This window comes from Salvelinus sp. IW2-2015, unplaced genomic scaffold (genome assembly GCF_002910315.2).
Source record: "Salvelinus sp. IW2-2015 unplaced genomic scaffold, ASM291031v2 Un_scaffold6378, whole genome shotgun sequence".
NCBI classification, from domain to species: Eukaryota; Metazoa; Chordata; class Actinopteri; order Salmoniformes; family Salmonidae; genus Salvelinus; species Salvelinus sp. IW2-2015.
The window spans coordinates 4228-18457 of NW_019947641.1; the positions used below are offsets into that span (position 1 = coordinate 4228).

General features: G+C 44.3%; 2 protein-coding genes and 1 long non-coding RNA gene across 3 annotated transcripts; 1 reads left to right on the forward strand and 2 right to left on the reverse strand.

Annotated features, from left to right (window-relative positions):
- Nucleotides 1–5851: 5851 nt before the first annotated feature.
- On the reverse strand, nucleotides 5852–6535 carry mzt1 (mitotic spindle organizing protein 1). Its single transcript, XM_024144959.2, is given in 3 exon segments — nucleotides 5852–5985; nucleotides 5988–6062; nucleotides 6387–6535. Coding segments are annotated over 3 exon segments (225 nt in total). The 5' UTR covers nucleotides 6442–6535; the 3' UTR covers nucleotides 5852–5890.
- Nucleotides 6536–6577: 42 nt separating this feature from the next.
- On the forward strand, nucleotides 6578–11620 carry bora (bora aurora kinase A activator). The gene is given in 18 exon segments (XM_070442157.1): nucleotides 6578–6581; nucleotides 7081–7159; nucleotides 7161–7245; nucleotides 8166–8184; nucleotides 8187–8271; nucleotides 8652–8782; nucleotides 8938–9048; nucleotides 9215–9474; nucleotides 10271–10307; nucleotides 10310–10372; nucleotides 10375–10424; nucleotides 10639–10696; nucleotides 10699–10988; nucleotides 10990–11044; nucleotides 11047–11139; nucleotides 11142–11212; nucleotides 11483–11517; nucleotides 11519–11620. Coding segments are annotated over 18 exon segments (1626 nt in total). The 3' UTR covers nucleotides 11619–11620.
- A 1904-nt stretch (nucleotides 11621–13524) lies between these two features.
- LOC139026924 (uncharacterized) lies at nucleotides 13525–14224 on the reverse strand. Its single transcript, XR_011478908.1, has 3 exons — nucleotides 13899–14224; nucleotides 13808–13844; nucleotides 13525–13756 (listed from the first exon to the last, which is right to left on the reverse strand). It is a non-coding gene; the product is annotated as an uncharacterized lncRNA (long non-coding RNA).
- Nucleotides 14225–14230: the final 6 nt, after the last annotated feature.

A 14230-nucleotide genomic window follows, 5' to 3' on the forward strand; every position in this document is an offset into this window, starting at 1 on the left:
CAGAGAGAGAGACAGACAGGGTAAGAAGAGAGGAGACCGAGACAGGTGAGGAGGAGACAGACAGGTAGAGAGAGGAGACAGTACAGGGTAAGAGAGGAGAAAGGTAGAGAGAGGAGAAGACCGGGTAGAGAGAGAGACAGACAGGTAGAGAGAGGAGAACAGACAGGGTAGAGAGAGGAGAAGACAGGGTAGAGAGAGGAGACGACAGGGTAGAAGAGAGACAGGGAGAGAGAGGAGACAGACAGGGTAGAGAGAGGACCAGACAGGGTGAGAGAGGAACAGACAGGGTAGAGAGAGGAGAAACGACAGGGTAGAAGAGGAGACAGACAGAAGTAGAGAGAGGAGACAGCCAGGTAGAAGAGAGGAGACACGACAGGGTTAGAGAGAGGAGACAGACAGGTAGAGAGCGAGACAGACAGGGTAGAGAGAGGGAGACAGACAGGAGTAAGAGACGAGAGACAGACAGGGTAGAGAGAGGAGACAGACAGGATCAGAAGAGGAGACAGACAGGGTAAGAGAGGAAGACAGACAGGGTAGAGAAGGAACAGACAGGGTAGAGAAGGAGACAGCAGGGAGAGAGAGGAGACAGACAGGGTAGAGAGAGGAGCACAGACAGGGTAGAGAAGAGGAGAGCAAACGACCATCAGCAGCAGCCATCTGCTCTTCTCCTGTTAATGAACAAAGCAACAGCAGGAGTCGAGGCACTCAGCTCCGCTCCAAATACCGCGGTTCATTTTTATTGACAAGAAACACACACACTTTAATGTATTAGGCTTGATTAAAAACGGGGAAGGACAATCTTTCAGACCTTACATGCCTCTCCGCTTCAAGTCAACTAATGGGTAATGGATGCCTAGGCTGTGTTCCTGAGGAAGAGTCACTCATGTTGATCTGACTCATAGCCACGGATTTGAAGTAATGCTGTAACATTCACTATGCCTCTGGAAGAAAGGCTCTAGGAAAGTACATTGTATCATTGAGTAACCTATACTAAGGTCCCAATGTTTAAAGGGGCAATCAGCGGTTGCTACATCCATTTTGGCACTTAATTTGTATAAATGAATGATATGTACCCCATTGATTCTTGAAAGAATATATGTTAAATGCCTATGAACTCAGTTCAACTGTCGTACCCGCTCAAACCCAAAATATAAGCTTGTTTACTGCCAGTGTTTATAAACAAGTAAATGTTACAAACACGATATGCGCCCCAAAACCATGGTTGCAATGAACATTTTGATATCATGGATGGTCAGTCCTTGCATCAATAGCTCTAACTATAAACTGTAGATAAGGTGGAATTTCTAGCTCATCCCTCAGCCTTTTACCGAGACAGGGGCGGGAAAACGCTTTGTTATTGTTTTCTACTGCTGAATTGCTCGCTTTAAGTGTAGCAAGCAGACGATGGAGCTAATTTGGAATGTGAATGATAACAAGACGGGCCTGATTCCATCATTAAACTGTAGGCCTACGATATACTTTGTAATGTAATCATCATTGATTGTAATATGGTTAGTCTCAGAGCCACAGCTGGCTGTACTCCAAACCTCCCCATTGTCAATCACTATATTGTTAGCGCTAACAAAAAAAACCAAAAATGAATTGATAATAAACTCCCATATTACAGCTCAAGATGATGATGATGATGATGTTCATCTCGCCGTTTATATACGGTGGGTCCCGTGCGCAGCACATATCAAATACAAAAGATGGCTGGTAGACAAACAAGCTAATTTATCTCCGAGCCCTCGCGGCGGGAACAAATGCAGACTTTTCTCACCTAACCGAAGCTAATGTTGATTTTTTTCTCTTTTCATTCCTCCACTTTTAGCAGCTGGTGCTGCGCGTTTCACATCACTCAAATGAAGACAATCTTGTTTTCATTAATTTCCAACAACAGTGAGTTTCTTGTATGGAGAATTAAAAACGAGTCTGTGATGCCCATCATTTGTCTTGATGATAGACTGGGGGCCCAACCAGAGATGCAGTACACCTACATACGGTTTGCCTGGTAGATATATCTATTAAATGCTGTCGTTATTTTGATACGACCACAAATGTGTCTTACCTGCTCCACAACACACATTTGGGGGGAAGCAAATGTCAGCCACAGTGCAGGGCACCTTGCAGGGGCATGTTGAAAGGGGGACAACTACCTGCCAATCCAGTAAGCCTTGTAACAGTTCATCTTGCACCCTTAAAAAACAAGCAAACACCACCCAAGATTAAGGTAGTAGGGGTTAAGCTAGCCCCTCCAACACATTCCCTGCTGTCACTCTGCTCTCACTCAACAAAAACTGTCCTCTCACAATTTTTGGAGATATTTCACAAAACCATTTTTGATAAATTGATTAAAAAAAACTTCAAATGTTGAAAAAGTTTTAGATATATACAATATATTAGATCTATAGTTGTTGTTAAATATACAATACAAGCCCTTAAGATTAAATATCAAGAGAGAAACATGTAGATTATTTTTGAGTATGTAGTAATAATGTTGGATAGTGCACTTGGATGAGTCAGCTTGGCCCGCCCACCAAGGGGCAGTTTATCCCCTTAAGTGGTTGTGATACTGTGGGTTTTCTACCTCGTTCTTCTCATGTCAGGTTTTTTTTCCGTTATGTATACAACTTCCGAACTCGAGACTCAAGCTTAAGAACGGCTAGTGAAAGGACTAACTGCTTATAGCTTAGCTCAGCCACTCACTTTTGTGGCAGTGACTTAAATGTGCCGATGAGTTCAGCTAGTCTAGTTACATAAGCTGCAAAGAGTGCAGCTAGCAACCTCCTTACTTCCAGATCGTCTGAGGTAAAATACATTAAAAAGATAACGTAGCTTAATCGCAGTTGTAAATGTTTCCACTAGTGACTGATAGCTTTACAGTTAATGTTACTTTATAGCCTTTTAGTTATTTTACACAGCATTTTATGTCATATATCTAGATAGCTAAGTGTTTGAGAGAGCTTTTAAATTAGCAWYTCTCCCCCTGTTTTCAGTCACAGGTGGGGACTGGATTAGGTGTGAGCCGTGTAGGAGTTGAACTCATGAGTTGTGCTCCAATTTGACTGRGGATAGCTTTATTTGTGACCKACAGTACCAGTCAAAAGTTTGGACACACCTACTCATTCAAGGGTTTTTCTTWATTTTTTACTATTTTCTACATTGTWGAATAATAGTGAAGACATCAAAACTATGAAATAACACATATGGAATTATGTAGTAACCAAAAAAGTGTTAAACAAATCAAAATATATTTTATATTTGAGATTCTTCAAAGTAGCCACCCTTTGCCTTGTTATTCTACAATGCAGAAAATAGTCAAAATAAAGAAAAAACCCTTGAATGAGTAGACGTGTCCAAACTTTTGACAGGTACTGTAGGTCACAAATACAATAGCAGAACATAAGAAAGTTGCCACATCAATGTTACACTGAATGAATTAGTTAAGTTGTTATTAAATGTTATACCCTAATGTAATTTAATATTATTAGTTATATTCCATTCCAATATTCCATTCCAATTAAAAACATTTTTAATTAATTAAAAACAACTATTGAAAACCTTTTGATCCTGAATGTAATTTTAAAGACTGTTGGGATATAAAACCTTTCATTATTTAAATCATATTTAGTGCGATTGTACATCATGGATTGTATTGAAAAGGAACARCAACGAACAAAGGAAATGAATGTGCAGGTGAGTTAAAAAGAGGGACTTTACATCAAATCTCCTCATAGTGCGGATATAAATGGTGACACCATTTCCCCCCCACATATTTTATTTAAATAATTAAAATAAAAACAACTAGACTTAGCTTTTAACTATTACTTACTAAATAAAACAGATTAAATGGATTTTAACACACTTGTGTGAAACCCTATGGCACAATCTTCTACCGGGGTAACTGGCACCGCAGGCACTTTAAAACACCYGTTTCCTAAAAACATTTCATGAAATAACTAAGAGTGAACTATAGCCATTTATTTCCCTGTAAGGTTTATTCGCCAAAGCATGACCTTTATCCACGTACAATTGTTTTTCTCCAAATGTAGCTTTTTTGTGTCAGCAATTAGACATTGTTCTTATGGGGGCTAGTTACCCCCTAGTTCCCTACCTCCTTCGCTCTTATTGTGCAGAGACATTTTCCTGAGATCTCCAATTGAAAGATATTTCTTTTTTATTTAACTAGGCAAGTCAGTTAAGAACAAATTGTTATTTACAATGACGGTCTACCCCGGCCAAACCCTAACGACGCTGGGCCAATTGTGGATGCCGCCCTATGGGACTCCCAATAACAGCCGGCTGTGATACAGCATGGAATCGAACCAGGGTCTGTAGTGACACCTCTTGCACTGAGATGCAGTTCCTTAGACCACTCAGGAGCCCAGGTGTTCTTTTCAGAGAATTACTCAACAGAAGAACATTGCAGATTTTGTATCTACACTTATTTATGACTCGTTTTAATTTAACTAGGTAAACTTTTCTACTRGTAAACTGGATAGTACTTCTGAATCATCATGATCTAATGAGTAAGTAAAGAAACACTGCCACCTTGTGGATATRAAATGCAACTGGTTTTAATATTGCGTTCCATCCATCATTGACAATCCTGGACACTTCGAGAGAGAGAAAAAAAAAAAACTTTGACATGCTAGACGTTGAAGAAAAAAAACGGACATTAAATTCATATAAAACKACACACAATTCGCAATAAATTAGACTTTTTTACACATCCAAAAAGCCATAAAGGAATTGAAAACAACCCATCATTGTAGCACTGTGTGATGATCGGAGTGCAAACATAGGTTCCTCAGTCAGAAGAAAAGCACTGAACGGACAACCTATATGATGAGGGAAGGGTACTGAACATGGATATCAGGGCAGTTGCAGTCATTCATTCGCCAGACTGCACACACCAAGCTGATGACAGAACACAAAAGTCAAGGAGAATTGGCCACTGATGTTGCCAGACCAAATGTTACACCACACCACCATTCTTCAAATGAAGCCAGGGGTCAAATCCAGAGGCACGAGGAATAGGTCAGGGTAATAGACGCTCACTATTGGCAATTTTGTGAAACTTGACAGCGTGAAAGTCTTCCGCTCAGCAGAATATTCTGTTGGGATCGGTCTCGCGATCTTCAGTTGTCAGAGAGCCTGGAAACAGAAGGCAGACAAATATTGGCATATTTTTACACATTAAGTGGTTGACTACAGGTCAACATGAACAGTGGCAGGGAGAATGGAGGTATCTAGATCCATCGCAGAAAGAATCTAGCGCTATCAGATGACATATGGACTCATTAAAACAGTGGCAGTTATGTGAAGGTAACCAAGCTTGAACCTGTCCTGTACAAGGCAGAGCTATACAGGGCTCCCAACCCTGTTCCTGGAGAGCTACCAGTCCTGTACAGAGCAGAGTCTAATACAGGGCTCCCAACCCTGTTCCTGGAGAGCTACAGTCCTGTACAGAGCAAGTCTAATACAGGGCTCTCCAACCCGTGCCTGGAGAGCTACAGTCCTGTACAGAGCAGAGTCTAATACAGGGCTCCCAACCCTGTCCCTGAGAGCTACAGTCCTGAACAGAGCAGAGTCTAATGGGCTCTCCAACCCTGTTCCTGGAGAAGCTACAGTCCTGTACAGAGCAGAGTCTAATCAGGGCTCCCCACACCTGTTCCTGGAAGCAACAGTCCTGTACAGAGCAGAGTCTAATACTGGCTCTCCAACCCTGTTCCTAGAGAGCTACCGTCCTGTACAGAGCAGAGTCCATTTAGTCCAGTCCTATGTGAGTCTCTATAGCTGGGCAGGGGACAAATTGGTCCAGACAACATTTGTCTCAAAGTCTGGCAACCTTGTTCTATGTGCTGTATAGACTCCGTTCTGTAAGTACCTACCCTGTCCCTGAACAGGGCCTTACTTTTAGTGAATCGGAGGCTTTACGTAGCTCCTTGATGACAGAGGACAGGGCCTCTGGGTTGATGCCTGCTCACACAGCCTGACACAGATAGACAGAGACTCCATGTCCAGTCCTGTGTTCAATAGCCATGAGATCTCCAGCAGCACTTGTGGGGAAAGTAGGAAGAAAATAACACATGAAATTGGCCCCCTAGCTACCCATTGTCTGCATACAACGAGCGTATCGTTTAAACCATGTCACCTTCAAGATAAGTGTTCTTACTAATACTGCTGTGTGGTGGATTGTTGCCATGGGTACAGAACGAAATGTGATAAACTAGCAGCTAGCTAAAGTTACCTAGCTAACTACCTTACTGTCAAGCCAATCTTTAGGCATTGCAATCAATAGTGTGTCACATTTGTAAAACACACATCTAGGTTCTACAACAGACATTATCATGAACCTAGCAAGCTGACGTTAGCTAACTCACCATCCATTGTTTCTCGGACAGCATTCATGTTGTTAGCATTAGCACTGCTAGCCATGATCAGTTCGTGTGGGACCTCCGAGATTACTCAACAGCAACTTCAACAGTTCAAGCTGATTTACAAAAATACTTCTACTATCACAACCCCGTCATTTGGATAAATAGAAATAGTATACTTGTTGATAAAGTCTACCATGAGTATATACTTTGCTAGTTAGCTACAACCACACACAACCGAAAGGAAGTAACGTCAATGTAAATTTGGAGCGTTCTGAAATCTTCAATCTGATTGGTTATCAGGCACTTCCTATAATTTCTATTGTAATGGCGCTGTGGAAAATTGAAATAAACGTTTGAAACAACTGACTCTGGAACCTTATTTTGGTTGTGTTGAAAACTTCTGCAGCTGCTGTAAGTATCAGGCCCCAATATCAAATAACATATCGAATAGATCTATCAAATGAACCTCTCAGAATAGTTGCTAAAGCCTTAGCTAGCCAGGCATTTAACGAAACGTTTGGGATAGCTAGTAGTACTAGATTGTGGGCCCCAAAATAGCCGCTATCTTTTAAAAGTTTTCTCTGTGATGATAGTAATTAAGTAACAGTAATGTTTGGCTTTCTCTAGTACTTAGTGATCTTTGATTAGCATACTATTTATACTGGATCAAAGCTGATTAATGTTCCTGCATCAATAGGTTCAGGTTTGTGGTCAGACTATGGGAGATATTCCAGTGTCCAGATCACTCCTGAGACTCCAGGGAGGGCAGCTACCGTAACCCCTTCGAGAGCCCAACGACTACCATCGCCTGCAAGAATCCGTGGTCCCCAGCCCTCTGTCAAGTCCTCCAAGACCTCCGACTGTAAGTGTAAACACACAGTATAACTGCTCCCTCGCCCGGACCGGCCGAACCAGGGACCCCTCTGCACACATCAACAACTGACACCCACGAAGCGTCGTTACCCATCGCTCACAAAAGCGCAACCCTTGCAGAGCAAGGGCAACACATTCTAGGTTTCAGAGCAAGTGACGTAACTGATTGAAATGCTAGAGCGCGTACCGCAACTAGCTAGCCATTTCACATCCGTTACATGTACAAAACATTGAGTTGCATTGCTTGCCCAGAACAGCCTCTGTCGTCGGGGCATGGACTACAAGGTGTAGAAAGCGTTCCACGGGGAAGCTGGCCCATATTGACTACAATACTTCCCAAGGTGTGGTCAAGTTGGCTGGATGTCCTTTGGTTGGTGGACCATTCTTGATACACACGGAAACTGTTGAGTGTGAAAAACCCAGCAGTGGTGCAGTTTTTGACACACTCAACCTGTGCCCCTGGCACCTAATAGCATACCCGTTCAAAGCACTTAAATCTTTTGTCTTGCCCATTCACCCTCTGAATGCATATGTACACAATCCATGTCTCAATTGTCTCAAGGCTTACAATTCCTTATTTAACCCGTCTCCTCCCTTCATCACACTGATTGAAGTGGATTTGAAAAGAGACTCAATAAAGATCATAGCTTTCCTGTCAGTCTGTCATCCTAATATTTTGTACACATTTATGGTCTGGTCTCATACATATCTTGTGTAGTTCACCCACTTCAATAGCTGAAGGAACTGACCTCCATGATCAGCAAGTCAGTTAACATGTTTGTCTCCTTCAGAAGTCCTGTCATTGTCCTCTTGTGAACGTAATCACCCGTTTTACAGAGCCACCTGGTGACGACCCTTCAGTCACTACCTGAATCGTTATTCTCAATGTTTTCTTGATCATTGTTTCAGACACCAGCCAAGTTTACATGGACATAGATGGAATGTCTAGCCTGCTCCCTGTGGACATAGACGCTGAGGATATCCACCGCCAGTCCTTGTACCTCAGTCAGACCAGGTGAGGAACTAGTAACCAGTCCTTGTACCTCAGTCAGACAGGTGAGAACTAGTAACCAGTCCTTGTACCTCAGTCAGACAGGTGAGGAACTAGTAACCAGCCTTGTACCTCAGTCAGACCAGGTGAGGAACTAGTAACCAGTCCTTGTACCTCAGTCAGACAGGTGAGGAACTAGTAACCAGTCCTTGTACCTCAGTCAGACCAGGTGAGGAACTAGTAACCAGTCATTGTACCGCAGTCAGACCAGGTGAGGAACTCTGACCAGGTTAAGGTTGCACGCAAGACAAATGGAGAGCACTTTGAAATACAACCGCTGCTGAGAGGTTGGGGGTATTGGTTTATTGGTCTGGTAACAGCTTTGTTTTTTTGAAAACATCCAGGATGGATTCTGACATCGAGGAGAAACGTCAGAATGCTATCGAGCAGTTTTTCACGAAAGGCGCCATTGTGCCTTCACCATGGACYGAACCAACAAGCAAACAGAAATCAGCACAGATGCAGTTTGGGAAGAGTAAGTGAATCCAATGAGTTGGAGTTGAGTCGCTTTTCACTCACCAACACACACACATTATAGTGTTTTATTTTCTGTCATTTTCTATTTCCTGAATAACTGTTATGTTCAGCCATTTCTATGGATGTTAAATGAGTAAATGTTTCTATCTTCAGGTTCCATGTCCCCACTGATACTAGAAGAGCCACTACCAACTAAAAAAACCACAGTAGGCTGCCAGACAGTCCTGTCCTTACCTGTGGACTTCCACCTGGACAAAATATTAGGTAAACCTTTACATGTCAGTGAACCCTCCGTACACGTCATATTTCTCTCTGTGCAGATATTACCCAACTGGCAGGAAACCTTATCCGGTCTCACATAACCTGTCTGTCTGTGTCTGTCTGTGTCTGTCTGTGTGTCTCTCTTTCGGCTGTCCCTCCCCCACCCCAGGAGAATACTACAGATTGAAGGAGGTGTCTCAGCAGGATCAGGTTCAGGAGACCCTGAGCTCCTCGTCTCTGAGACGGAAGTTGTTTCTGGACGGCCAAGGGAGTGGCTCAGAGTCCTCCAGCCCCCCCAGCCCAGAAGGAGGAGGGGAGGGAGAGCCCCCTGGGGGAGAAGGGGGAGGGGATAGAGATTTCCTCTCCCCCATGAGCGCCTCTCCTCTGCCCTGCCCGTTGTCTGGCATGTCTGCCCTGACCCCCTCCACTGTAAGTGTGCCACTATTCAATGTCCAGGTGTCTGACCAGTGGGGCCAGTTACAGGGAAACATAGTAGCAAGTGTGGTTTGTTGCTCTGGTTCTAAGCATGCGTTGTTATCACAGGGCTGCCCAATCCTTTTCCTGGAGAGCTGCCAACCAAAAGGCTTTCACTGGGTCGGGTTAGTTACAACTGGGGTTGGAGTTAAAACCTACAGGAGGGTAGCTCTCTCCAGGAACAGGGTTGGAGTTAAAACCTACAGGAGGGTAGCTCTCCAGGAACAGGGTTGGAGTTAAAACCTACAGGAGGGTAGCTCTCTCCAGGAACAGGGTTGGAGTTAAAACCTACAGGAGGGTAGCTCTCTCCAGGAACAGGGTTGGAGTTAAAACCTACAGGAGGGTAGCTTCTCTCCAGGAACAGGGTTGGAGTTAAACCTACAGGAGGGTAGCTCTCTCCAGGAACAGGTTGGAGTTAAAACCTACAGGAGGGTAGCTCTCTCCAGGAACAGGGTTGGGTTAAAACCTACAGGAGGGTAGCTCTCTCAGGACAGGGTTGGAGTTAAAACCTACAGGAGGGTAGCTCTTCCAGGAACGGTTGGAGTTAAAACCTACAGGTGGGTAGCTCTCCAGGAACAGACAGCTCTGCTATAGCAGATGCTATATTGCTTCTAAAGTGGCCCTGTGTATAACATCTAGGAGGGAATCTGTTTGTGTGAGGAGGAATCACAAAGCTGGATTTCAAATAGACGTAACTGCTTGTTTTCTCTCTTGCCATTTTAATGAGACGTTGTCTCTCTTTTTTTCAAAGGGTCTTTTCTCGTCCAGTCCTATCCAGGGTCGTTACCGAACTACAGCCTGGGAAGTGTCACCAGCCCCCTGTGCCCTGAGCGGTCCTCCTGCTCTGGCTTCCAGTCCCTGCCCTGTCCCCCATCGGACCCAGTTCACACAGACACCCATCGCAGGTATACGAGTTTTTTAAAGAGGTGTTTTATGTCCTTATTGGCATAATGTGTCTTAAATGTTTCTGTTATACTAAACCTGATGTGGCTTTGGAGACATTATCTCTGGAAACTGATTGAATATGTCTGTGCAGATTTGCACAGTCTCTTTTTACGGACCTCAACCTGTTGAGTCAAGTCCTTAGGTGAACGGTATCCATGTTGTCGGTAAGTTGAGTGATGGCGTGGTTGTTTTTCCTGTCCAGGAGAGAGGAGGAAGCTGAGCTTCGTGACCCCTGAGGTGTTCCCCTAGACATGGACATCACCTCCTGTACAGAGAGCCCCTACGTAGACGGCTGTTCCCCATCCGCTTCTGCTCCTCGCTCCAGCCCGGGCCGGACCCAGGTCAACCCGGAGCTCAGACTCGGAGCCCGCTGCTGGGCTCACCCCCAACCATCTCCCCAACCCTTCCTCCTGGACCAGGACAATATATGTCCTTCTATTCACTACCACCCCATGGAGCTGGGCTCCTGCTCCCCGGTGCCGAGTGTACCCAGGACCAGTGGGGGTCCGCTGGGGCTGGGGAGGCTGTGTGAGGGGGTCGGGGATGGGCCAGCCTCTGTTGGACTCAGTGAAGATGGAGGAGGAGAAGGCGAGGTGGAAGTGGACCTCCCTGTGGAAGAGGAGGAAGGAGGTGTGACTCCTGTTGGTGTCCGGTTGACCAGCTCCGTGTGGGGGCAGCAGAGGCGTCTCATATGTTTGTGTCTCTGCTAGCTGAAGGAAGCAGCATCCCTTATGATAACAGCATGCAGGTCTGTATCCTGAGACGTCTACACTCTAACAAGCTGGACACCAGTTTTACATTTCAGAAAAGGCATTTATGTTTATAAAAAATAATTTTAAGAGTTACACTGACATGTATGGTACAATGACTGTTTTGACTTTTTTTTGGTTGAATGTACACAGATGGATCACGTACTTTTAATTATTCTTAGGTTTTTGATGACCATGTTAATCACTGTGGGTGGCACTGATTTGACAATCTGTTTTAATAGAATTTGAACTGTGTTTGCTCTGTGTAGGTGGACAGTGGGTACAACACATACGCTGGCACGCCACGCCAGCCTGATAGATGCAATGAGTTCAGACAGCCAGAGTAAGGAGTCGTTTGACGCAGCTCCCATCCAGACGAGGTCTTCCTCACAGCAGACACATTAAGACCAAGGTAACGTACCCACGACAGACAGACTGAGGAACGTAACCCACAGACAGACAGACAGAGACGAGGTAACGTAACCCACACTAAGGTAACCGTGAAATGCTTCCTGATGAACACAAACCCAACGATGCAGAGTTAAAAAACCAGTCAGCAAAAAATAAAAAGGGACTATTAACTTAAAGCTGTTCAGCAGTCTGATGCGAGTAGAGCTGTCAGCAGTCTGATGGCGAGGTAGAACTGTTCAGCAGTCTGATGGCTGGAGGTGGAAGCTGTTCAGCAGTCTGATGGAGGTGGAAGCTGTTCAGCAGTCTGATGGAGGTGGAAGCTGTTCAGCAGTCTGATGGCCTGAGGTAGAAGCTTGTTCAGCAGTCTGATGGCTGGAGGTAGAAGCTGTTCAGCAGTCTGATGGCCTGGAGGTAGAAGCTGTTCAGCAGTCTGATGGCCTGGAGGTAGAAGCTGTTCAGCAGTCTGATGGCCTGGAGGTAGAAGCTGTTCAGCAGTCTGATGGAGGTAGAAGCTGTTCAGCAGTCTGATGGAGGGTAGAAGCTGTTCAGCAGTCTGATGGAGGTAGAAGCTGTTCAGCAGTCTGATGGAGGTAGAAGCTGTTCAGCAGTCTGATTGGAGGTAGAAGCTGTTCAGCAGTCTGATGGAGGTAGAAGCTGTTCAAGCAGTCTGATCGGAGGTGAAGCTGTTCAGCAGTCTGATGGAGGTAGAAGCTGTTCAGCAGTCTGATGTCTGGAGGTAGAAGCTGTTCAGCAGTTTGATGGTCTGGAGGTAGAAGCTGTTCAGCAGTCTGATGGAGGTAGAAAGCTGTTCAGCAGTCTGATGGTCTGAGAGGTAGAAGCTGTTCAGCAGTCTGATGGTCTGGAAGGTAGAAAGCTGTTCAGCAGTCTGATGGCCTGGAGGTAGAAGCTGTTTCAGCAGTCTGATGGCCTGGAGGTAGAAGCTGTTCAGCAGCTGATGGCCTGGAGGTGAAAGCTGTTCAGCAGTCTGGAGGTGGAAGATGTTCAGCAGTCTAATGGAGGTAGAAGCTGTTCAGCAGTCTGATGGAGGTAGAAGCTGTTCAGGAGACTTTTGGTCCCAGACTTGTACTCCGGTACCTCTTGCTGTGTGGCAGCAGAGAGAATAACTTTGGATGCTGGGTCTTTGACAATGTTAGTGCTTTCCTCTGACACCAGAATGATCGTATTTAATTTGTGAGTTTACACATTACTAAACCATGACTGACGTGGTTCAGCTTATGAAGACGCACATGTGAATGGAGAATACTGTTTTGTTTTCCAGACTGTTTTCCTCAACACCATTGAGTGAGCCGATTGGAAGAGAACACAAGGAAGCCCCTCCCACCTTTAACCTCCCAGCTGAAGCCTATGATGATGTCTTGCATGTCAGGGGTGTATTCATTAGTCGGATTCTGTTGCAAAACAATTGCAATGGAACCGTTACTCTAGAAATGGAACCTACCTGAATTTTTCCAATAGAAACAAATTGTTGCCAAACGCTTTGTTTAGAGTAAACCGTTTGTTGCAAAACATTTAGCAACAGAATCCGTGTAGTGAATACACCCGGCTGAGTGACCATGTTTAGATGCCGCCATTCGCACAAATGAACCTTGAAATGAATTCCTATTGGCGCTAGCTATCCCTCGTAATGGAGTTGAAATGTGCTCACTAAGGTGTCCGGAATGCACCTATATAGTGCACTACTTTTGAGCCCTGTGGGCGTTGGTCAATGGTGCACTAAATAGGGAATAAGGTGCTATTTTGGATAACTTAGTGTTGACATGAACAAGGGACTGATGAAACTTGATATGTATTTATACATTTTATATTCTTATCGATTGTGAATTTAGCATTATATGAATCATTTTTATTTTGATCAGTTAAACAATTACGGGAATGTGAATTGTGATTAAGGATTTTTATTGTACATTTTGTTATATTTGTATAACTGCAGAGCTACCCGTTAAACAAAGCCACCATCTGAACAGCTGATTGTTTTAAGAAGGAAGTGTTATTGAATGGGTGTATTCTGACTAGAAACATGAGCCACATTAAATGTTGTTACAACTGGGTTACCCTTTAGTTTCCTGGTTAACTGCTTTATTTCCTGGTTACCCTTTAGTTTCCTGGTTACCCTTTAGTTTCTGGCTACCTTTAGTTTCTGTACTCTTTAGTTTCCTGGTTACCCTTAGTTTCCTGGTTACCCTTTAGTTTCCTGGCTACCTTTAGTTTCCTGGCTACTCTTTAGTTTCTGGTTACCCTTTAGTTTCTGGTTACTCTTTAGTTTCCTGGCTACTCTTTAGTTTCCCTGGCTACTCTTAGTTTCCTGGCTACCCTTTAGTTTCCTGGCTACCCTTTAGTTTCCTGGCTACTCTTTTTAGTTTCCTGCTACCCTTTAGTTTCCTGGCTACCCTTTAGTTTTCTGGCTACCCTTTAGTTTCCTGGCTACCCTTTAGTTTCCTGCTACTCTTTAGTTTCCTGGCTACTCTTTAGTTTCCTGCATCTACTCCAATCACGAACAGAGAGACAAGCTAAAGAGATGAGAAAAGGAACATTGGCTAAAACCAGAGATTTATTGGGGTTTTACAAAGGAAACATTCCTTCTAGAA